The 26,097-nt window shown below is 34.2% G+C and overlaps 3 protein-coding genes across 4 annotated transcripts; 1 reads left to right on the forward strand and 2 right to left on the reverse strand.

Annotated features, from left to right (window-relative positions):
* Window positions 1-990: 990 nt before the first annotated feature.
* Window positions 991-8,503, reverse strand: LOC113227442 (structure-specific endonuclease subunit SLX4). 2 transcript variants are annotated; one of them, XM_026460368.1, is made up of 6 exons: window positions 8,367-8,503; window positions 8,084-8,289; window positions 4,710-7,528; window positions 3,996-4,282; window positions 2,260-2,412; window positions 991-1,109 (listed from the first exon to the last, which is right to left on the reverse strand). In XM_026460368.1, exons 2-6 carry the CDS (start codon window positions 8,107-8,109, stop codon window positions 1,029-1,031), a joined length of 3,366 nt encoding a protein of 1,121 aa, XP_026316153.1. In that variant the 5' UTR covers window positions 8,110-8,289; window positions 8,367-8,503; the 3' UTR covers window positions 991-1,028. The 2 variants fall into 2 exon arrangements, with proteins under 2 accessions (XP_026316153.1, XP_026316154.1); XM_026460369.1 differs by lacking the exons at window positions 991-1,109; window positions 2,260-2,412 and having other exon boundaries at window positions 4,143-4,588.
* Window positions 8,504-8,849: 346 nt separating this feature from the next.
* Window positions 8,850-18,120, forward strand: LOC113227443. Its single transcript, XM_026460370.1, has 6 exons — window positions 8,850-9,072; window positions 10,103-10,443; window positions 10,582-10,771; window positions 13,203-13,480; window positions 16,798-16,881; window positions 17,357-18,120. Exons 1-6 carry the CDS (start codon window positions 8,972-8,974, stop codon window positions 17,485-17,487), a joined length of 1,125 nt encoding a protein of 374 aa, XP_026316155.1. The 5' UTR covers window positions 8,850-8,971; the 3' UTR covers window positions 17,488-18,120.
* Window positions 18,121-19,485: 1,365 nt separating this feature from the next.
* LOC113227417 (m-AAA protease-interacting protein 1, mitochondrial) lies at window positions 19,486-25,592 on the reverse strand. The gene is made up of 4 exons (XM_026460333.1): window positions 25,278-25,592; window positions 23,007-23,171; window positions 22,290-22,408; window positions 19,486-20,664 (listed from the first exon to the last, which is right to left on the reverse strand). The coding sequence occupies exons 1-4, from the start codon at window positions 25,590-25,592 to the stop codon at window positions 20,529-20,531; spliced, it is 735 nt and encodes a 244-aa protein (XP_026316118.1). The 3' UTR covers window positions 19,486-20,528.
* Between the last annotated feature and the right edge of the window lie 505 nt (window positions 25,593-26,097).

Consider the following 26,097-nt stretch of genomic DNA (forward strand, 5'->3'; position numbering starts at 1 on the left):
TTGTACTCTGTGTACACTTAATGGCATATCAAGTGTACACCTTAATACGATTAGTTAAGAACTATTGAAACGCACAAGTGTTATACTTGATATGCCATTAACTATATTATTAATGAAATAATGTGAATAAATTGAATACATAATAATATTAATGATCTGGTTTTATTTTATAGATTGATTTTAGCGGTGTCTGCATATGTAATGTGTAATCTTGACAATAATTATGATAAAATCGCACGAATTTTAAAAAAATTCTGGCTTCTCTTGGAGAATTTTGCCAATGTCTAGTCAGTCACGGGATTACATTTTTTTTAATTACGTTAATTACTTACAACTTGCTCTTTTAAGTGTTTTGTTAACCATGGCATTAAGGAAAGTGACAGTTACTAATGTCATTTTGAGAAATAATGTTGCCATATTTATTGCAAGTTTTTGATTGAATTCACAATACACTGTCTGAATCAATCACAACCTCAACTATTTTACACGATTGAACCTTCACTGGGTTTGTGGAGTACCAGATGAATTTATTCTAATGAATTTCTGCAAAGTACTGCCTGAATCTATATAAAAATTTTAGTAGGGGTATTTTATACCAATGAAAATATTGTCTTGTTCCATGTCTTGTACCGATAAAGTCTTTGTAATTCAAATTGAGAAATAATATTACCACTTTTTAAACGAACTTACAACGGACACGTATACGAACCGACAAGCTCGACATATACGCTCCAACTTCGATTGGACTTTTGTGGAATTGGATAAAAGTACGTATTGTTCCACTACAGCGCATAGCAAATACTCACTGGCACAAAATTAATTTTTCATGTTTGTTATTTCCATGCTGACTCAGGCCGTAAAATGCGTGTTGTCTGAAAACAATCCGCAAGTCTGAGTTTTTAAGTTTTTATTGAAAAAATTACGAATTACTTTACTTATCTACATTTACATATAACTTTATAGCGTAGCCTTTTAAATTAAAACAAGTTTTTAAAGTAATAATTGTAGATTTTGTATTCATAATTAAATTAGTAATGTTTCTTGTTATTCTTTGCACTATCCGCCGTTTTCACCGTTATGCATTTTTTGTCCATGAATTTTAGTAGATCCTGCAACCAAAATACGACATTTGTAAACAATCTACATAATACAATGTACTATATATAGATTTTGACAAAAGTTATCTTTGACATGTTAGTACTGACGTTCTGATATTAATAGAAGGGGGTATAGTTTTTTCCATGCAGTTATTTCCAAAAGACTTAAAGAAAAAATTTACATTGCAGTTTTTATTAAGAGTGCTAAAGCAACGGAATTCACTCTGGGACACTACCCAGATTAGCCAGACCAGGAGCAATTTAGAAAAGTTAATTTCACAAATAAGTCCTTTCTCATCCAATGTTCACGTTCGTACTCTTTTGTGTGCATCTCCTACCATATTTGCCAGGAGCGTAGCAGATGGAGGTTCATAGTCTCTGCCTACCCCGGTGGGACACATGGGTGAAGATATAAAATGGAGCAAATTTTTAAGGTATGTAAAATGGAGCAAATTTTTTAAGATTTTATAGCAATTTTTCAAAATAGCCTCAAACAAAATAGTTAATTTTTAAATGATTACTCGGCTGTAAGAATGTAGTAAATGTATTGTGAATGAGATATCAAGCTTTCCATTGGTTAAAATAATCATGTGAAAACATTGCGCCGGCAGACTCTTGCCATTAGTTGTTTTTGCAACAATTGCACAATTATTGTTGTCAAAACCTAAATTCGTATTATGGAACGTCCAATTGCAATCAATCGATTACAGAGCTTCTAGCGAGCAATCAAAATTCTATCAATCGACAACAGTGCCTCAAGCGAGCAATCCAACTGCAATCAATCGACAACAGCGCCTCTAGCGAGCAATTAATAAACTAAAACTGCATATAAAACGCTTTAAAACATAGCAACCGGTTGTTTTTTCGCATTGAATATTCTTCATCAGCTTTGCGTGCCACATAACCCTGTTTTTATACAAATGTAGATATTTTTGTGATAGGCCTTATTCTAGAAATACAACTTTATGCTTCAACTTCTGGTAACTAATTTGCTGTCCTAAGAACACTTTACCATTTTGCACCGTTTGATGAAAACACTTAAATAATTAAGTACCATCTGTTAGCAGTTTTCACCGGCACTAGACGCCCTACGCAGTGAGAAAGGATCGACGTTACGACCCTAGGTATTAAGTATCGAATATAGCGAAAAGACAAAAAATACCTTTGGATCATATTTATGCCCACACCGAGACATTTCCTTGTGTATATCTTCGATATTCACTGGCTCGTACCGTAATATTGCCTCTCGAAGTCTACGCCTTGAACTCACATAGTTGTGGAACGCTATGTGTATGGGGACACGGCAAGAGTAGACCTGGAAACAAATGCGATTATCACTAATTATTACACGATATAATACACCACGGTACCGTGGTAAGAAACCTGTAAAAACTCATACGAGTTCTTTTCGGAACGGCTACACGCTCTACGGTTACGGCACAGATTGCTTAATAGTTACTACGTAACAGATAGATCACTCTCATACAAAATCCAAAATACCTACTTACATAGCTTATTAAATCTAACTAATGACGTCAGGCGCTCACTTGGAAAAAGGAACCTAAGCAGACGTACAGAGAGGTGAAAATACGTTGCCTGTTTGTGCGGAATCGAATGCGCTAGGGTTGTACAAGGATCGTAAAAGTGCCTACAGATTTGCTCGACTTTATCGATGCACCCACGCTGCTTCTGTGCCTTTGAGTGCCTAAGACAGCTGCGCGTGCGTGTGGTTTCGAGTGCGTGAAGTGCCAGTGAGTGCGTGCGAATGCGAGACCGTGTGAGTGCCTACTACTAGCGTAGCGGAATACAGCCTATAAACTCTTTCGAAAACTTCTTACAAAACGTGCCGTACGATTATTCAGATATGCGTGCTACACTCTTTGAGCGTTTGTACCGACGTCGACACACTCAGCGGTAGGCACTTATAGCGAAATCTTCAGCGAGTGACGAAGTCCTAGTTGCGTGTTGACTGGCCAGCGGCAGACGGCAACTTTAATAAAAGACTTTTGAGCCGTCTACCCTCTTTAGCCGTCGACGACTACCTTCTCATTACTTGTGGCGTTGTCACTCACTTTTTTTGCGACAAACTACACTCACTGCATCCACACGTGAAACTAAGTCGAAGCATTTTTGCTTTTATTAAAATAAAAAACAAAGATGCATTATACTATATATATATACTATTACCATGGAGCGTGTAACCGTTCCGAAATATGGGGAAAATAACAATAACTTATATTGAGGTAAGAAATTGTAATAATCAGTGTAGTGATAGATAATAACTATAATAACCACGAAAGTCTTAAAATGTAAAAGTAAAAAAGCAAAAGTAAAGTAAGCACTAGTTTCCTCTTAAGAGAATGTTATGCAATAAGTTCATGATGTTGGACCATTGACTTACAATTATATGGACGTCGGGTCCGCGCTAAAAAGTGTCCGCACTTGTAAGGCGCTAAAATCGTATACAGAGCGCGACACTCCGCTTTAGTCTTCATTTGTTCTACGGACAGCGCGATACTGCGATGACATAACAATTTAAATTTCGAATAGGTTGACTTGGGACATTTTTCTCGTGGTTTTTGTATTAGACCCGTCGTCCATTTATTTGTAAGTCAATGTGTTGGACACTGTAATGTTCCTTTGAAGATTTTTGTGAACCTTTTTCGACAAGCAGGTTGTTTCTCGTCATTATCCTTCAATGTATGTGATAACTAAGTGATCATTTGTGGCGCACATGCATCACTATTGTACATTTTTGAACAAAGCCATTCTGCTTATGTGACTTGGGCTATAACATCGAAATCACACAATTGTTGCCCTCTCAGCTCTTAATCAGTAAGCTATTAAGGTTTAGATAATATAGTGTTAAGTTAATGTTATGTTTCAGGTGTTTCTCACCTTAGCTTTTTCTCTTTTTTGAAACACCCAATCTTCTTCCGTACACTGAATATCTTTAATGATAGGTAAATTAGTTTCCTCATAAATATTATTTTCTTTGTCTGTTTCTTCTACAATTTTCCTTGGTGATTTGGTTTTTCCAGGTGACTTTTGAGTTTTCTGAGATACACTGGGTATTGTTTCAAGATTGGGTTTTGCTATTTTAGATGGTGAATGCATATCTTCGCTTGTGCATGCTTCTAGGATTGGATGAGTTTGATTGTACAGATGTGTTAAAAGTTGTATCGCTGAAAAATCAATTATTCTTATAATACATATTTTTATGTGATTTATTTAAACTTTATAGCACACAAAATAGTACAAATGGCGGACTTAATGGCGTTAGGCATTCTCTACTAGTCAACCGGAGAGCTGGGTACAGAGTAACACATATATGTACATTCTACCAATATTTCTGTTTTCCGGTTACAAATTCGTTACATTACCTACCTTTTCGAGGAATGTCATGAAAGTGACCAAAGATTAAAACCAAAGGCAGGTGGCAGTATCCTCCAGCTTCTTAGATTTTAGCTTCACTGCAATCGCCTATTTGCCTGGCAAATGTAGTGATTATAGTATTTTTTTAGTGGATTAATTTATGGAGTCAGTATGGTTGGCCCGAGTTTTGAGACAATACTTTCTTTCAGTCTATATATGTATGAATATATAACTTACCCCTCTTCCGTTTAAATGGTTTCAATCCATATTTATCAAGTTCTTTATTTCTTTCAGGTGTAGTCATAGACTCATAATTCAATATTGGTGTTACTTGATCAGTTTTTATCACATATTCACTATTTGTAGGTGTTTCTATGTTTAATACTTGATTAAGATTATGTTTAAACGGCGTTGATGCTTCTATACCATAAAGAGTGCCTTCAAGATCTTTTTCTTTGATTATGTTCTCTGTAACACCACTTCTATCAACAAATGGCAGTAAACTATTATTCCGTGACTGATTTAAAGATTTATTAGTATATTGTTCATGATTCCTTGATTGTCTGATGCTAGGGAGATCTGGAAGGTTGTCTACAACAGATATGCCACCAAAATCAAAATTTCCACAAGGATTATTAATATCAAGCATGGACTTATGCACTGAATAATCTAATTCTTCGTCCGATATCTCGAAAACTTCAGACGTTTGACTTGAATTTAGTTTATTTTCTTTTGAATATTTTTTAGTAGCTCCTGTGTTTTCATCAAAAATGTCACAAACTATTGCTTTTGACGCATTAGCGTCCTTAAATGAAACGGTTGAGTTTTTACTAACAATCTCATTCAAAAGCTCATCATAATCAATAGAAACATTGTCTTTTTTCCCAAGATTGCTATTCTCGAACGATATTTTAGGTGTTTCGTTTTCTTCATCACTGACATTCGCAAGCACTAATGAATTATAAGAATTTTGGGTCAAATCTATGTTCATATTATTACCAGTATGTTTGTCCACAATATTGCATTTAGCGGGGGTTTCATGACTTATATTTTCAGTTTCTATGCTAGCTTCATCTGAGTGTGGATGTATGAATTCTTCAAAAAATCTTTGAGAGTTTGATTGATGAAAATCTTCTATTTTTTCTCCAAGTGGTGATTCTGTAGATTGTATACTCTCACTCTGTACAGTATCACTACTGCTGTTTACAGTTATAATATAATGAACTTCATTATTTATAACTTTGTTTTTACTATCTAAAGATGCTTCATTTAGAGGATTATATGTATTAAGTGAATTTAGGTTTCTTGAAATTGTCGCTCGTACATAATTTGTATCGTTCTTTGGTGTAACTTTTAATTCTTTGTTTACATCGCTTTCATCGTTAGTCTTTATGTTATTGTCTAAATAATCAATAACAGGGCTGGAATTTCTAGGGTCTTCCTGAGCTCCAAAATACGTCTCTTCACTAATAATAACAGTATCATCGGAAGTTTGCGTACCGCCAACCTGAACAAATGGCAGATCATCACCTGAATCAGAAGATTGTGTTAAATCCATTTCAATGTGTTTCTGTTTTAAATCTTTATTTTCAGCTGTTAACTCATTTTCATGGTCAGAATTTTGAGTGAGATCAATGTTTTCTTCAATATTATTTTGTCTAAAAGGTTGCGAAGATCCAACTACATTTGTGAGTTCCATAAAGTCGTTTGACTTCCTTTTAGTATTGTCTTGAGATAATTGAAAACAGGGTTTTTCCTTTATAGAAGAATCAATTAAATTCTTTTGTGAACCTATCTGTATGCATTCAGTTAAGTCCATCACATCCACATCTATATTAGTAGAATCTTTAGGTATTTCTAGTGAAACAACAATTTTGTTAGAACAATTATTGTCAATGATAGTTGATACTTCATCATCGAAAATATCCGGTGAACTGCATTCAACTCGACGTGTATTTCGTGTGACCAATAGTGTTGGAGTGTTATTGTCTATTACTTCTATGTCTGATTGTTGCCTGTTTTCTCTTGTATTTGGACTGTGTTCATGGTCATCAATAGTTATTATTTCTACTTCCATTTTTGAAGGATTGATTACCTTTGCTTCCATTATGTTACTTTGTGTACAAATATCTTGTGAAGTTTCAGAGTTACTTTCAAAAATATTTACATTATAGCCACTGCTCATTACATTATATTTATTTTTTGTTAACTCTTGGGCTAGTTTTAAAGGTCCACTGAGAACATAATCTAATTCTTCTTGATTACAATTGATATCATTAAAAACTACTTCAGAATGTTCAGTTTTAGGGCTAGATGGTCTACCTGGAATTTTAGACCAGTCTCTTAGTAAACTACCTACACTATTTGGATTTCTTTTAATAAGTCCTTCAATGTAAAATATATTATTGTCTCTTATCTGTTCATATGCAACTCTAGTAGCTATTTCATAACAGAATGGAATAACATCTTCTGCACTTTCAACTTGTCTTATACAGTCAAGGTTCTGAATTAAAACATGAGAATACCTATCAGATATTATTTGTTGTTTTTCAATGGCTGTAGTTAGCAATAATTTATAATTTTTCCTGGATCTTTTTAATTTTCTACTTTTAGTTTCCGTGATTTTGATCTCAGGAACTTTGAACCCGTATTCCTGAAGAGTTGTGCGGATTTTGCCAATTCGTTCTTGGGAGCTGAGAACTTTTGAACTTTGTGGTGTATTTTCTCCGAAGTTCTCAGTTTCCTGCAGTGACCTAGATAATGCAATAGCTGTTTGCAGCTGTTCAGAGTCTACATCAAGTCCAGATTGTTTACAAATCTTGTCAAAGTCACTACTATATGCGACCAATTCAATTTTTTTGGATTTCAGAATGCTTCTTATATCCTTCTGTCCTTTAATCCGTTTAATTCTTTTATTTGGTTTTGCTTTAGCAACTTGAGTAGTTTTTGGACCACAACAACTTTTTTTCTTCTCCTGAAAGTCAGAAAGACTTTCATCCATGCCAGTTTTATTAGTAAAATATTTACTCCTCACTTCAGTTTGAATCAAATTAGTGCTGCAAAGAAATAAAACACAACTGTTAATAACAATTCATTTATTGAGTAAAGTAAACATGCTTACATCTTAAATAACAAATATATGACTTACAAGAAATCACAATTTTTGTTCTTAATAAACAATTTTCATACTAAATGCTTTGACAAGTATTGCTACTGTGTAGCTGTGGTATGGCACAAAAATCCATAATAACACTTATTATCTTTTAAAGACATTCAACTTTAATGTTATACAAGGAGACGAAAAATGGTAGTGGTATCATGAGAAACAAGTCTTCCTCATGGTCTCAAATTCAAATTAATCTTTATTTCATAGGTAAACATTATTACACTTGAAATGGTGTGGTCCCACTAATTTGTCACTAGTGGGAAAAATTAGTGGGACCACGAGAAATCGGCGATGTCAAACTTGTATCAAAACCTAAAGAGAATCCAAAAGCCATAAATATCTTTGATATTGTAACAAACATTATCAATTATTAATTTTCACACTGCATTCTGGTAAAATTTTACTATTGGGAGCAGTTCTTAGTTTACACTGAATCAAAACCTACCTTTTTTTAGAGTTATAAACACTCATGCTACCACCTATTTGTACGGTAAATCTGGTCGCTCGTTCTCTTTCATAAGTTTTCGTATTGTTTCTGCGCTTCTGTTCGGTAAACCGCTGGCAATCATGCGTTTTCTCTCTACTTCTTCTATAGGATCCTCGTATAAAACATCCACTGCTTTTCTTATCCCTTCTGTGACACTTGTAAAACTGTAAAATACGAATATAGATAACGAAAATATAACCTCAAAATTTCACATATTGAGCCAATAAAAAGTTATACTTACTGAAAAAATACACCACAGGCAAGTCCAAAAGATATTGCACCAATTGCAAGGATATTTCTCACTTTAGCAGCAGGTGTTCCTTTTATTTTTCTAGGTTTCCACTTCGAAGTATCGACTCCAATCGCCATTTTGTGCGTTTCGTTATTCAGATGTGATGTAAAAAAAATCACAGCAAAAGAAGAAACAAGATTATACTTTGATAAATTTTAGATATTTTAGATAGAAAGTTCTAATTTCACTATCAGGCAGTAAATCAACTATAAGGATTTGTCTTTTTATACTCTACCAAGTATTATTGTATAGAATGCTAGCGGGTAATAATATCGTACCGTAAGATTATTGGGTATCTGTATCGTATCCTAATGGGTAACCGAAATTTTCTACCAACGTGCCAACGTCACAAAACGCAAAACAGCGCTGTCATTTTGACAATCAGCTGTTCGTTGCCTGCCACTCTGTGACATATACCGTCATTTCAGCGATGCGTTAGCATCTAATAGTCTGTGTTTCAGCGGCACTTTTAGGATGTGTGTGGGTCGAATTCATTTTTCTTTTAACATTTTGTTATACACTTATACCCTACACAAATACTAATTGCAATTATTATGTCTTGCCTGCTTCAAATGATATCGTACGAAGAGTATTTAGCCGCTGAATCTTTGCCTCTGGAAAGGTGTCAAATATTTGCGAAATTGGCTAACTTGAAGTGAGTAGTAGACTATTGTTATGCATTGAAATATTTATAAATATTTCTACTGGTAGAAGTCGGATAGAAATGTCTTCTCCGTGCAGGTTCTCTTGGAGGATACGAATTATTTCATAATACGTTTCGCCGAAAAGTGCACCAATAGAGTAGTCCCACTCGCAGTCGTAAATGTTAGAACTTGTTCTATTGTCTATTGTAATAATTTAAGGGTCGTATTCTAGAACTACTCAATGCTCAAGTCAGGATTTGAGTATGGTTTAAAGCACTAGAAATCATAGTTGAGTCCTTGCCATTAGGGTCGTATTTCCAGTGCTTGAAAACATTCTCAAGTCCTGACTTGAGAATGATTTCAAGCGAAGAGTTCATGAGTAGAGTTCTGAACTCTACTCAATGCTAATGACAAGGACTCAAGTATGATTTCTAATGCTTTAAATCATATTCAAGTCCTGACTTGAGCATTGAGTACAGTTCTGGAATACGACCCTAAAATTTCCATAATCATTTGTGTTTTGAAAATTTTAATGATTATGAAAGAGACCTAAAACAATTTTGTTATATCTGCGGGAGCTTGAACAAGGTGTTAGAGATAATAAAAGAAGAAAAAAGATTGCACATCTTGCAAGCTCGTTTGTATAAACAATTTTATTTATAATTTCATTGATTATAATTGTGAAATAAAGTTTATTGCAGTCAAGTGGTTTTATGTACTGTAGTCTAATAGTTTGAATTTAAATTTGTTCTGTCATTATTGAATTAATCACATTCATCCTCCCATATCTTTCCTAACGTTCTCACATGTCTTATTATTATTATTTTGGATATCTGTTTTAGACTTTCACTTCTCCCAAGGTCTAAAAGATTAATTATCAATTTTTAAATGGAAAAGGATGTATTTATTATTATTAAGGTTACTTAAGTGATAGGATGAACAAGTCCTCTTTAAATAAATGAATTAAATTGATTAAGTCATGCGCCTGATGGTAAACAACATGCCAGTCCATAATAGTAAATATAAATTCTCTATTCACAGAATCCAATTCACCAACACAACACGCCCTGGACGACTTCTAATAGAGACTCTAAATCAGCTTGGTTATAATGCAGAACAATACAGAAACTATTTGGCAACGGTTAAGAATACTAAAATAGTCCGTACATTCTATCAACCTTATTCCAAAGTAGCTATTCTAATAGCTAATAACAGATACACGTATTTATCAAGATTATCAACACCACCACATGATTGCGATTCACTCGGATCTTATTTGAAGACGTTAGGCTTTATTGTTGTTACTGTAAAAAATACAACAAGTAATGATCTGAAAGTTATATTGAATAAGTTGTTTCAGGAGATACCACAAAATTCTTATTGTACGTATTTTTCTTTACTCAAGGTTGTTACTTATTAAATATGGTTCTATTCTTATGAATGTTATAATCAGAGTTCATGACTTGTTCCACTCCACACGCTGATAAAGAAATAATTAGGTATTTGTCTTATGTTTTTAGGTTTTATATTCTATGCTGGACATGGCTGTGAATTAAGCAACACGAAGTTCATACTGACCATAGACTGTCCAACAGAGGACATAAGAGAGGAACATTGCGTTACTGAGAATTTTGTACTCAATTCTGCTGCAAAGTGCAAGCCAGAACTATGTATTTTGATTATGGACATGTGTAGGATTCATTTAGACAGGTATATTCTATTTGCTATCATATTCTCATACAGCACGATTTTTATTTCGACTCCTTCCATGTTTTAGCATTAAAGTGGTTGGAATACAGATCATTACTTTGCTGATTGTGTTGTACAAACCCAGCATCCTTGACTTTTGAAGCTGCTATGTTTTGAAAATCTATAATTTCCTTTGCTATTTAAATTTAAAATTGCGATCTAATAGTGCTTTACGTTTTTATTGTCATTATGTCTAATCCTCAAAATGAAGTCAGAAGAACAGCCAATAAGTATTTTAATGAAAATAAAATCATTTATTAATAATTTCCAACCAACAAATCCATATGAATTGATTAGTGATATAGGTAATAGATTTCTGCTTCTGCTTCCGCAACTGCGGAAGTTCCGCACGCTTTTTCATATCTTTTTCCGTTACTGCTTCCGCAACTTTTTATCGAGCTTTAATCGGAAGCTCAACGTTCGCTGTGCATCAGGCGTTAGTGCGGATTACTTCGCGGTGGAGCGCGCGTCTTTTAGTAATTTTGTGTTGTGTAATAATTGCATTTAAATTACGAAATAAAAAATTTGCCCTGAAACCTGATACTAGTGATAGTCATTTAAAAATTAGCCCTGTTGGCAACTATTTTATTGAGTTTTTTGTAGTATTTATACTTCTGCATCTACTTCCGTTTCCGCTAAGAATTTCTTTTGACATCTGTTTCCGTTATGACACTTCCGTTTTATCTCTAATATACATTACATAATTAAAAATATTACTAATTAAAATTTTAAAAGGAAAAGTAATAACGAATGAAATTATACTGCTTTCTATTTTTGCTTGCTTTGGAACCAGGCAACCTTTTAGTGCAGTCCAGGATCTCCACCATAAGTTTAGTCCATACAATTTTTGTATATAGAAAATTGTACAGCGCCTCTGACGGCTACACGAGGAACTAAAATTAGCTGTAACCAGCCTCCGTAGCATAGCTACGCGACTATCATGCGTATCTAAGTTAGATCTGATTAAGACAGCCAATAGCGCGCGCTTATTTCAATTTTATCGCGCATATCGCGACTATCATGTCTAGTCATGCTACGGGGGCAGTGGTGCCAGATTAGGCGATTTTTGGAAGGTCGTGCGGCGACTAAAAAAGTGATCGGCGGATATTTAGGACATTTAGGCTATATTTAAAATAGTGCGATTTTAGGCTACTTAATAAAATGTCTGGGGAATTACAAACTTGATTGAGGATTATATGTGGGGAATGGAGTTGTAAAACAACTCATCTGGGGGTTTGAGTGGTTCTACGTGCGGGGAATTAGGGAAATAAGAGAGTTCATATTCTCCAATCTCCGGCAGCAAGAAGAGCATATTATTAATTGGTTTCAAATCAATTGACACTGTCAAAACTTTTAAATTCAAATGAATACACTACATGCACTTTTGTCATTTTTATCAAGGTATTCACAAATTAAGAGCGTAAAAAGCTGCGACAGCATCATCTGTGATTTTTTGGCTCAAAATCTGTACCTACTGATTGCTTGCTCCTTACTTTTCAAAAATTGTATAACTTGTTTAGTAGGTAGGGTCACATATCCAACAATGAAACACCAAAATTTCAAACGTTTGAAAGTTATTTTTAAAGTCAATGGTATTTTTTTTACACAGATAGCCAATTAAATTGAGCATCGAATGTCTTAAACAGATTTCTTACACAGTTTATAGATCATCTTTAATAAGATTTATTGTTTTTAATGGGAAATGTTTCATTGTGTCCACAGGTATGTACACAATAAAACACCTTATATTCAACAGTGAAACAGGGTAATTATTTCGTTATTTTTGTGATTATGGGAATAAATAATAATGAAACCTATTTTTAAAATATAAAACTGCTTTAATATACGTAATCTTAAGATTGGTTATTCTTAATCACAAGCCACTGATTCATTCAAATTTAAATGTTTTCATGTATGAACTAGTTCCCATAAATCTATGAAACATGTACAATACCAAGCAATATTTAACAATACGGGATTTCCAAGTATAATTAAGTAAGAAAACGACGAAAATTGCAAAAAGTAGTAAGTATTTGCATTTTTGCACGCTATTCTGCACCATTTGGTAACGTCGCATTTTCAAATTATAGCAGTGTTTCATTGTATACGAGTGATTCATTGTTGGACGGGTGACCCTACTTTGTTTAACTTGCTTGGTAGGTACTTTGCCTATCGTTCTGAGTATATAGATTGGTATATAGTTTGACAGTTTCTTTAAATGTCGCTATTACGATAACTTGGAAAAATTTTCAACAGGTTAGAAAGTACCACGAGGTATCTTTTTGAGTAACGATTTGAGAGCATGACAACGACGCTGTAGTTTTTCAAATTTAGAATGTTCTCGTTCACTTTTTGAAGTAAATAATTTTCTATTAAATATTGACATTTTCAGACCAGCAAATCCTGGTATCTTCACATCAATACTGTTCATACCACCAAGCATAATTCACAAGAATCTCCTCCTTAGTTATTCTACACAATCATCGCAGGCAGCTTACGAAATGATTGAACTGGAAACTTCTACGACTATAGACAATGAAGTAACTTATGAAATAAAGACCGGGGACACAGATAGAATAATGCCTATGGCCAGTCAATATGTAAACGCTTTGTATACGAGACTGGAAGAAGATTTGGATGTTAGTTGTTTGTTAGACATGGTACATGCTGGTATGTATGAATATTGTTCAGTTGTAATGTTTTGAGTACCTATGTATTTTAATTAAGTAATAAATATATCTACATTTTCAAAGTTGGATATTTTGAACATTGAGTTTAGAATACAGAAACATTAACATAACTTTTAAATTTCTAAAAAAATCTCAAATTTCTACGTTAAGGTACAAGTCAATACAGACGGCAGAACATTAAGCTGCACAATGACGGATCTTGTTCCGTTACACTGGAGGCGATATTCGAACAAAAGTGTATAGCTTGATGTTGTGCTCTTGACTTGACTGTACATCAAGCTTGTCATTTGGCAATTTGGACCATTCTTATCTGGATAATTGTCTGGTTCAGACACAGATGTCTGCCCTAAGGCGATTATCACACTGCACCGCGCCCCGCCACGGAGCGTGGAGCTGTGGTTTTTAACGTTGTACTGAAGTATCTCAGTTTGTATGGAAACGCGCGCCGTCGAACACACTGACAGGATCGTTTTCAGATAACCTCCAAAAATGTGTCCCTTTCAATAACTTTTATGTTATTACATGAATGCTAAGCATTATTTATTTAATATGATTGCTTGCTTACGTGTTACACATAAAAGGACTAATTTACTACGTCACAGTAATAAATAAAAATTAAAAAAGTCGTCGTAAACGTCGCCCTAATTTTAAGAAAAGAAGAAAAAAATCAACACTCGCGGAAATCGCAATATTTCCCGTCCAGGATAATTTCTAATAACTTGCACGTCGAATACATACCGTAACTTTCCAATTTATTATAAACAAACATGTTTTCTTGGGAATACAAAATGTGTTTAAATTTTTCTTATCATTAGTGTCAATTCAACTGAAAGCCTCCTAATAACAAAAGTTCATACCGCATCACCTTCACTCTTCGCACACGTGAGAAGGGGCTCCTTTCAGATTGGAGTGTACACAGTGAAGCAACCTGTGCATTTCCGTTTTAACAAAAAATTGACTTAAATACCAGTTTAAGCGCTAGTGACTAAATCGTTCTCATTCATGTAAAGCAATCTATTTAAATAAGTATTAAGTAATAGTTGTATAAACTTTATTGTACTTCAATTAGACAAAGATAGCTTTAATCCATGCACTTTTATAACGGTCCAGCATATTTTACACATTTGACAATTAAAAATGTATCCAAATATCATTATTGTCGCTCTCATTGTTGTCTACTTTTAAGTCTAATAGTTACTTTAAGCTAAACATTTACTTGAAAAATAACAATTAAATTGTGATAGTGGTGGTGATGATGACGATGATGATTGTAGTGATGATGATGTGAATGGTAATGATGCTGATGATAATGGTGATCATGATGATGATGTTGATGGTGGTGATGGTGATATATTGATGTACAACAAGGTTTATATGACATTAACAAAATACTTTTTTAGATTTATTTATTAATTACATATAGATAAATAGATGGTCTTACACGGATGAGAAGGATTTCGATACAAGAAGTTATATTAAAATATTTGTTACATGTTAAATGTTAAATGTAATTTGTGAACGATAAAATGTGTGTTGTAATAATAATTTCTCATTACTGTGCCGTCTTTCTCATTTACGTTTATGAGAAAATCATTCGTGTTACTGCAATCTCATTCGTGTGACCTAAAATATCGTTTTTTGTTGTATTTAACTTGAATATTTCTGTGATTTTATAATTATTGACAATGCTTGAACTTATTTGTATGTTTAAGACCTTAAAACCAAAAGAAAAAAGGGCTTTACAAAAATCACTCAAAAAGTGCCATTGAAATTCAGAAAGTGAAATTCACCCAACAACGCTTCTCCGCGGCGCGTGCGGTTTTACCGGCGAACCGCAGGGTTTGGCACACTGCACTCCCCACTACCGCGCCGATTTTTAAGCTTAAGGACATGTTCAGTTTTCTACAATAGATCTCGACGTCGATAAAATTATATTTGCTATTGAAAATCGACCAAATTTATCTTCATATTTTCTTAAATCTTTGTAATGGAGTTGAAATTATCCAGTTATGGATCTGGTTCGTAAAAAGGGATATATCCAATATCTTTGGTGTCCATTTATTTTTGCGTAAACAAAAACAAATAGACAGTATAACTGCAGCGTCCTGAATGAGTTCTGTATTATTAACAGTTCTTGTCAAAGAAGGATCTCGGCTACATATACAATCACTACGGCCATCCGATAAACTGCGAAACGAGAACTTTAAGTGACGCGGGGCCGCTAGACCGCTGCCCCCGCGCAGATTAAACCGCGCGTTGACGAAGATCTGCGTCTCCGCTAACGTTGCAGTGTGTTAATCGCCTTAATGCAACGTTACAAGTTTAAACTGTCAGTGTCAAATTTGTCTGTATGTTTAAAAATAAATAAATTTAATTATTAAATTAAAATTTAGTTAATTAATAAGAGTTGAATTTAACTCTGAAGCTGGCGACTGACCTTCTTTTATCGTAACGTACCATTCGCGGCGAGCTTGATACGTTAAGCGTTACGGTATTTGTCGATGACTGGTACCGTTGCTTGTTTCGAATTCTGAGCTCGACCATACTTAGCATTCGTAGTCGAAATGTCGATTTTACTCAATTATGGGTTACCTACTGCAAATGAAGAAAGAAAACACGTTATTAGAATTTCACACTTTGTAACGACTCTCGATATGCATGCACTTACAACGCGCTCGCGACGAGCTGTACTGACTTAAAATTGAGACGTAACATAACATTCAAAAGGATTCGTCAAAAAATCGACAACTGAGCGGATCGGCTCGCTGTACTGACTATACGAATGCTCACATCGCCACGTGTTACGTTACGTTGAAATGGACTAGCCGGTCACCACCACGAGCTTGACCTTATCTATTTCTGCCAAGCAGTAATGTCAGCATTACTGTGTTCCGGTTTTGAAGGGTAAGGGAGCTGGTGAAATTACAGGCACGTGACACGTTAACTTATGTCTCAGGGTGACGGGCGCAATGGCAGTGCGCCTCAGATCGTTGCTATTTAAAGAGCTGAGTGGCACTACAACTATTACGAACAGGCGTGTAGCTTACCATCAGGCGTACGACTTGTTCGCCCCGTGACTTGATATTATATAAAAAAAAGATCTCAGTACAATACAAATTTCAATGAACATTTTGACAGTTTTAAGTGTAGCTGTGGCTCACCATAAGTGCGTATTTAAAAGTTTACTTACACTGGATGTTACAAGAGGATCATATTTCGCCGGTGTTTGAGTTCATGAATAAAAAACTTAAATTAATAATAAATGTGTTTAGATAATATCTATTTTTTCCCTTTCAGATGTGGAGAAATCAATGCGAGAGCAGAGACCGATCAAAGTACAATGTGGAACTGATAAAAGGTCGTTGTACGATCCTGCCACAGGTTGGTTGTTTCTCTCTTAACGAAGTGGTTAAATACCCCGAGTTTTAGGTTTAATTTACATTGTTGCGGAATGGAATGGAAGTGAATTTTTGTAGCTAAATTATGCATGGCTTAATGATCTTTATATCAATTGTATAATGTACAAACTACAGGCCAATACCAATACCAATTAACTGAGTTTGTTCCTGAGATATCAGCGCGATGCGGAAGGAGTGACAGTTTACGTGACAGTTATGTCGCACTGTTTATATATGCAATATATTTTATTCAAACCTCGAGTTAGGTTTACGACTCGAGACTCGTGAGTGTTTTAGGCCACCGGGCCTTGGAAAATTGAGTCGAGTTTATAAATAAAGACTCCCGGACTCGAGTTTTTCACAACACTTATTAAAACGTATTACTTATTACAATCAATAATAGTGATTTTATTGTTTCCAAATTCACAAAGTAAAAGATCTTTTTTTTGCATTTGCAGGAGATATTGAAGAACTATTTGAAAAACTAAAAGAAGTAGAGAAGATAATGAAAGAAAGTATAAAGTATGAATATTTTGATATAAATGTGAATAGACCAACAGAATGCACTTTTATGGTCATGAAATTCTAGCTTTCATAGTAAGGTTTTTTATTTGTCAAAGTTGGATAGCTAAGGGATTTTGTAGACAGAAAGCGGTACCGCATTCATACATGTATTCTGCCTACATTGTACAGATCGTTGCTATAAAAAATGTCAAAATTTCGTCTAATACCTAGATGGCGCTGATCAATAGCCTGGAAGTAGTTTATATTAAGTAAATGGCCGTGGATATCAAATAATTCCACTTAAATATGAAATATAGGAAGTCAGGTGTTTCCTTCTAATATTATTCAAATATTGATCATATCGTCTGCTTAAAGGTAAAAAAAAACCACATAAATGACATTTTCCACAAAAAATAACCATCGTACAAATGATGTACAAGTTGTAAGAAATTCACCATCTTTCAGCAGCTAAAACTCTTATTAAGTTTAGATTTTTTTTGTTATTGAGTTTCTCGTGTAGAAAGATAGTGATTTCCTTACTATAGCCTTTAAACAGATGATATGCGTATCGATCTTAGACCATAGTCTAAGATCCATCCTCTAAGATATCAGTAGAAGGAAGGCAGTGTGTAGGTATTAACAAAGTAATTTATAAATTGATGCTTCCTAATATGGGTAGATGGCGCTAATCCTAAACAAAAGAAAAAATTGCCGGCACTATCCATAAAAATCTGTACAATAAGCGCCATCTAGTTGATTTGTTTGTTATCACTAGAAATTTGAGTAGCTTTGATAAATTGCAGCTTGTCAATGTAAAATAAATTAGTTACAAAAATAGCTATTTGGTACTCTTCGCGACATCTGGTGTACCAATAGAAACTAAATACGCGACTACGTTGTCATGTATCGCAATTAGCAGTCCTCTAGTTATTCGTCCATGGTAATATGCTTCCTCTGAAGGCGTTCTAACCGCTTCAAGAAGTAAACATGACTGAATTTTTAAATGTAAATAAAATTTTTAAATGGAAATAGGCCGAACAAAAAGCGGTTTATGCTAATAATAGCCATTACATAATATCCATACATCAAAGCTGTCTATATTCCATATTTTGATCAAATTTTATCAAAGTCAATCCAGTCGTTACGACGTATTTAATAAATCATACATTTGTAATGTTCACCAATTACATACATGTACTTCATGCCTTTTTCTCGTAGGCAATGACAAACGCCTTCCACTTGCTACTACGGTCCTGACCAGAGATGGGCAGTAGGTTAAAATCTAATCAATCCGCCCGGATTTAAACCGTTTTTGCCCTAAATCGTGGGCGGAAACATTATACGCTTAATTAATAGGGAATTTGGTATATTTTTAATAGCAGTAGAGTGCCTTGTGAAAGAGTTCGTCCAGGGAAGTAATTGCCACTTGACCTATTTCTGCCGCCATGCAGTAATGTCAGCATTAGTGTGTTCCGGCTTTGGAAGGTGTTGGTGAAATTATAGGCACGTGGGACTTGTCAATGTTTCAGGGTGATGGGTGCAGAGGCAGTGCCTCTGAAATCTTTGCGATTTAAAGCTCTGAGTGCCACTGCAACTGTTTTGGACGGGCGTGTAACTTACCATCAGGCGCGCACGACTTGTTCGTCCCGTCAATTAATATTATAAAAAAAATGCTTCCACAAGTATTACGAATTTCGAAGTCAATTTTTTTTTAAATGAAAGAGGCAAAATCACACAATACCCACCTTGCAATCCTGTGAACTACTAGGGATGCATATTACGATCAGATTTTTATGAAAATCTATTCAAGTATAGGTACATATACAAGGCAAAATGTGTAAGCAAGCGATAAACATTTTGTAATAATCATTACACTTGAACAAAGCTCGATTTACAAATATTTAGTTGTGAATAGTTTTTGCCCTCGATTTAGGGGGTTAATGGGTTTAAGTCGATTAAAATCCGGCGTTTACAAAGCGCCGGGTTAATAATACCCAAGGGCTTGCCCATCTCTGGCCCTGACACATATCTTTCACCTCATCAACACGCGTCAGTGCTTTCTTACACGCTCGTCGACATTCTTGACCTGACCATTCTTTAGGCACCTTCAATTTGGTCGTGGTAAGTTCGTCTTTGTCGGCCCTTACCAATTTGCCCGCTTTCACTCGCCTTATAAATCTGTTTTCTCAATGTTCACTAGTTCATAATTTGTCTTCCAATTATTTTATAGAATCGTATTTTGTACAGGATAAAAATGGTGCATAAATAGATAATAAGTACATGAAAAAATTATATATTTTCTATGAACAAATCAACTGCATTTTATTTTATACTTTACATTGGACTTTGACTTGCGACACCTTTGCGCTGTTAACAACACTTTAGAATACACTGGTAATTGAGCTATGGACTAGTATAACAAATCAATATTTGACCATCTTTTAACTCTAGTTGAGAAAGTAGCATCAAGCTAACCAATCATGACTTCAACATCACGTGAAATGCCGTTCCAAATCTAAACTGACAATTCATATCTTTTTTATGCTACGTGAATTGCAACTGGCCAATCATATGGCCTTAATATCGCGTGAAATGCCGTTCGATATATAATCACAATGATATAACAATGTAGATACTATACTACTCTAGGTATAGGTATAGCGCAACATAGATTAGTAATAGCAAAGCTCTGAGTGGTACTGCAATTGTTCAGGACAGGCGTGAGTCTTAACATCAGGCGCAGGTCTTGTTCGTCCCGTCACTTGATATTATAAAAAAAAAGCCGAGTATGTAAACTAAATCAGTCTATAATACAAGTGCCAATGAATAAAAAAGCCTCGGGCTTCACCACTAGCTTTCCTTCTGATGCCGATTACTTCTTGAAACCGAAACACCAGAAATAACAAAAAATAAAAGTGACTTAGTGCATTTGCTTCTAAGGGACATTATTTAAAAAAATATTAACAACGAGCAACCATTTTACCCATACAAAAAGCGATATACATGTTATGTACATGTTATGGAGGGTGATGGTAGCGATCAATGCGTGTTAACTCTGAGATTGAAAGTTTGACTACTAGTTTCAGTATAAAAATAGCTCCTTTACCAGTGTACTTATATTAATATCTATTTCTTGAATACCAAGTGGGGCTGGAAGTGATTTACTATGTTAACCCACCAGCTGCCTTCGACGCCTTTGGTGAATTCTCTTATGAATCTATAGTTGAGGATGAATATTTTGTCTTGGTACTCTGGTTGGACTCTGGAAAGACAAACAATACATATAAAACAGTTTTATGATTAGTAATATCCTGTTTCCGCACGAGATAGCATTTAATACTTAATTTTTTTTATAATTATGTTAAAAATACAAACAAAGAACAAACAAAAATTTCTTAAAAAGCGTGCCAATACGCCAATGACAGAGTGTCGCAGCCATTATGTAAATTCGTCTTGATCACTTTTTTAATTTATTGAGCTTTGGCTAGGAGGCAGTGTCGGTTTAAAACTAAATAATAAATTATAGGACGTATTTACAAAGGGCCAAAGTATTCCTTATAAAATTAAAAATAAGTACACATTTTTAATTTTTTTTTTGCAAGGTCCTGTTGTTCAGTATCTTGATCACATTAATTATTTATTGAGTATTGGCGATAGAATCATCAGCTTGAAAGCAATAAAAAATATAAATAATGCATATAATCAAGAAAATGAAAACATAATATACTTAAACTAAAAATTATATAATTATGTAAAAATTGTAACTACCTATCTCTTGATCACATTCTGTTTCACGTTTATTTTGAACGCAAAGAAGCTACCAGTTACATAATTTCATCATCCTTTTCTCGTAAATACCTAACGTAATTACACCTAGATTAATTTTCCACGAAATAAAACTAGGTACATGACTTCAAATTCACAGCAAACAGAATTTTCACATTTAGCACAAGCAAAGCGGCCTTACGACTGTTGCAACGTGAGTTATTTTTTAAAATCTATGTTGCCAGTTTTAAAAAGTTACTTTTAGAATTGTCATTGAGGGCGCGAAATAAAAACTAACATAATTGTATTTTCACGCCTGGCCGCAGGTTGAATACAATCTATATAATTATTTTACATAATATGATTGAATTGAACATTGAACAGGCAAAAACGTGATTTAAAAGTTTAGCTTTGCTTGATTGTTACGCTTAGAGAATAAATAGAAATTATTTCGCGATATCAGTCCCCTTTCATTTGTAAGGTCATTCATATATGGCAAATATAGCTTACATTACGGTACATCTTAAGGCACCGTAACTTCGATTGCCAATTGTACGAGAAGCGATAAGCCTAAAATAATTTATCTTAAGTGACGGGCCTAATTGTTATCACAAATTGACAATGATGAAATACACTGAGCATAAACGATGACATTGAAAAAATGTATGAGACACTGTGACCACAAGTGGATATTGCATTATCTACAATATCACCGCAATTTGAATTTTACATTGTTGCGATGACATTGAAAAGCTTTCCCTGTGGATTTTAAACCATTTTTCAACTGTCCATGCATGAACAATATAGCTGATAGCATTTTTTAATCTGAAATTTCTGTGTACTTGTAGAGCTCCTTGTGAAATAGTTCGTCCAGGAAAGTGCTGCCACCTTATCTATTACTGCGTTTCGGTTTTGAAGAGTAAGGGTGCTCATGAAATTACAGGCACTCGTCAACTTATGTCTCAGTAGTATTAACGCGCGCAGTATCAGTGCCCCTCAGATCGTTGCGATTTAAAGCTCTGAGTGGCTATGCAACCATGGACAGTCGTTCCAGGCGTTTGAACGTCCAGTCACTTTGAATCATAAAAAAATAATTACGAAAAATGTTTTCTTTATACATACCCTAAAGATATAGGTGGTAGATCTCCAGCCTCCTTCATAGATTTCAGGCCCCTCATGACGTGGTAGCACATTGTGATTTCGACCCAACGCTTGTCTGCATCATCAAACATTACACCCACCTGCAAATTACAAATGTCAAATTATTTAAACAACAATACCACCTCAACAGACAGTAGAAAGCTAATGTCAGGCAAGCAGTGCTTACTCCATAGGGAAATAGGAATCAAAGTCACATAATCATTTATTCCATAGGTAAAATTTTTACACTCGAAAAAGTCATTTTTAAGCTACTGCTTGTTCACTACGCTGACCTCTCTGAGAAGATCAAGCAAGAAACTCTAGGGATTGCTCTTTTGAAATAAACTTAAATGCTATGGAATACACTTTGAATCATAAATAATTGTGTGGAATCTAGATCTTGTTGTCTTTCCATACATCTTTATCTAACACATACTCTTCAATTTTGTAATATGCATTTTCAATTAAAAAATTTTTTATGTAAGTTTTAAACTTAAGAAATGACAATCTTAATATATTCTCTAGAATCTTATTGTAAAAACGTACACAGTTCCCTATAAAAGAATCGTTTACCTTAGTTAAACGAAATTGTGGTACCATAAGTTTGGACTTGGTTCTAAGGTTAATATTATGGATATCTTCTTTCTTATTGAAATTATGTATATTTGTATGTAAAAGTTTTTATTAAAATAAACTTACCTGATATGGGAAAGCATAAAAGATATCTTCCTTATCAATGGCCAGCATTTGCCTCTGTGACATAGACAGCTTGGACACAGCCAGCCTCAGGGAAGATATTGCTTTATTCTCCACCAGACCTTCAAGGGTTTTGAAGTCACTTCTTTGGAGGGCTTCTGAAACAACCTGACTGGAGATGTTAGTTTAATGACCTTTATAATATATATTTTTAAATAACTTAATTTGCTTTAGATGGTAACAATAAAAAAATCTTTTCATAATAAATTTGACTATTCAGTTTTTTAATGGACTGTTTTTAAACGATATGGAATAAATGGTCAATGAGAAGTTGCACATGCACAATGAGAACTAAGAGAGAATAGAGCAATCAAGTACCAAGTAGAGCAATCAAGCATGGAGAGTGCTACACAACGATTCTGTTATGAAACCAGAAAAATATAAACGCGACGTAGGCTTTTACATGACAATGTCGATTTTTCCCGAAAAGTAGGTACAATTTATTTAACTTATAACTGCCTCCGTGGCCATACGTTTACCAAGCCGGACTGCCACGCAGATGTCCCAGGTTCGATTCCCGGGCCGGGAGAAATATTTGTGTGGCCTACATTTATTTCTCTCGTGAGTTTGGGTGTAATTTGTGGTTGTCTATGTGTGTGTCCATGGCACCTACGACACAGGGTTTCCCTAGTGCGGGGCTACGCCGAGTGTGTGCGTTATAAAAAACTTGGGCCTTTTGAAGGCAAGAGTGAATAAGCAAGCATATTCCTACTTCAACTACATCAAGGTGAAATTGTGGCCACATGTTTAACCAATACAAATACATTCAGTCTGTTCATGCCCGCTTTAGTGTAATTGGCATGTATTCAATAATATTATTTTTAAAAGAAATAATAATGTTTTTAAGTGTCAAAATTTGTATGTAATGCTGTTGGGATACTATAATTACTATACTATTACAACATGGTTTATTTTATGAACATTTTTTACATATTGGTGACTCTAGAATAGCAGCCTATTTCAAAAACACTTAATTCATCATTAACATGGTTGAAAAAATCTGAAACATATCTGGTGTTCAAAGCTGATGAATTATTTATTATTTTATACAATACTACAAATCTTGGTGTCTTATTTACAATGTAATTCAGCACATTCTGAAAATGTCTATATAATAAGCAGTGATATAGGTAGAGTTATTTTTGCTACTTGCCACACATGATTAATCATGGATATATTTTAAACAAATCATTAATAAACAATTTAATGGCTTCTGGCATTGAAAATATGTGTATAGATACATAATGATTCACATATCTGAGTCTGTATGTTTCACTTGTATAGATATTATTATACGCTTTTATTAATTTATGGAAAGATGTAACATACATAAAATACTTTTCCACTAGGAATATTTTTCTTTCAAATTAAAATGCAATAAGTAAATTTGTGGTCTTCTATATATTCTATGTATCTAATATAAATCTATCCGTGTCTGTGGCCAAAACTGTAAAGTTAAAATTAACCATTGTGGTTTTCAGCTGTTTGAAAAACATGATTATGGTGACAGTTGTAGGACTGTTTCTATCAGAATTTTTTTTATCACTTGTAATAAGAAATTGTTCTATGTAAACAAATAAGACAGAATTATATGCGAAAAGACTAACTAACTAACGTAAGCAAACTATAATCTGAAATATGCTTTTACCAACTGTTGCATTATAAAGATTTATAATGCAACAGTTGGTAAAAGCATAATATTTCAGCCTATCTAGCCATAGTTAAATTACCAGGTATGTATAATTTTAGATTATTTGTTTTTACTCATTAGTTCCAAGTCTTTAAAGATTTAGTTTTTTTTTCTATAATACTAAGTGATGGGACAAACAAGTTGTACACCTGGTGGTAAAAGCCTTTCCCTAATACTTACAGTGCCATTCAGAGCTTTTTTATCACAAAGATCTGAGGGACATTGCTACTGCGCCTGACCCTCTGGGACATAAATAGACAATTCCCATTTGCCTGTAATGTCACCAGCACATTTTTTTTATTAGGGTGCTTCATTTTGGGGTCTATGAGGCCCCATCACTAAATTCAGTTCGGAGCAAAGACCAACAGCATTAAGGAATTGAAGGACTTTTCTGACTCCGACAGTTTATCTATCCTCACCCTTACCCTTCAAAAACCGTTTACCTTCTTATCAGTTTAGGTTAGATTTTAAAGATAAAAAATTAAAAACACATGATTGACAAAGGGGATTAAAGAAATGCAAACCTGAACTGCATGTTTCGAAGCTTCAATGAACTCGTTTAAGCTGAATTCTTGGTCAAAGTACGGTCGAATTATGAAATTTGCGAACATCCAATTTTTTATGAAATTCATGAATGACGGCCACATGATCGGCGGGAACTCCATAAGCTGCGGTAGTTTCTTTGTTTCCATCCTTTCTTCGCAATAATTCCGAAATTGTAATTGTATAACAGGACATTGTGAGGTTAGAGCGACCTGTTTTGGTAAACTTCTATATGAAATTCTATCGTATAGCCTAAAGGTCTGTCGCGATAAGACTTGCCTTAAAGTTAAATTCATATTTCTAATCACGTTTTAATTAAAATTGGCACTAAAACAGTAAAATACGACAAGAAAAACATGAAACAAGACTTCACAAATACTTTAAAAAAAATTTTTATTAATAGTTTTGGCTTGGATACAAGTACTTTGAGCCATGTCTTCGTTTAATTATCGGGATCGGCGGGACTCAATATTTATGTTTTACTTTCACTTAAATTATCTTATCTTTTATCACTTTGAACAATAACTTTGAAATGAATTCGTAATTAGTGGAATTTTCAGGAAAAAATCTTTTGTAATTTGGTTTGAATCGGTTTAAAATAAGGAATATAGTTCTAACTTTCTTCATCACTATTTCTTTTTTCGTTTTTTCTTCATAATAATATACTTAAAATAAAAATAATCTTTGTAAAAACTGTATTCGTGACTTCAAAAATTTTTTTTTATTTTTAAAATAATTACCAAAAGAATTATAAAATTCGCACGCAACGAAACGTCAATTGCTCAATAAATTAAGAAAAAA

The sequence above is a fragment of the Hyposmocoma kahamanoa genome, unplaced genomic scaffold (assembly GCF_003589595.1).
Source record: "Hyposmocoma kahamanoa isolate Upper Pololo Valley unplaced genomic scaffold, ASM358959v1 210, whole genome shotgun sequence".
Taxonomy (NCBI): Eukaryota; Metazoa; Arthropoda; class Insecta; order Lepidoptera; family Cosmopterigidae; genus Hyposmocoma; species Hyposmocoma kahamanoa.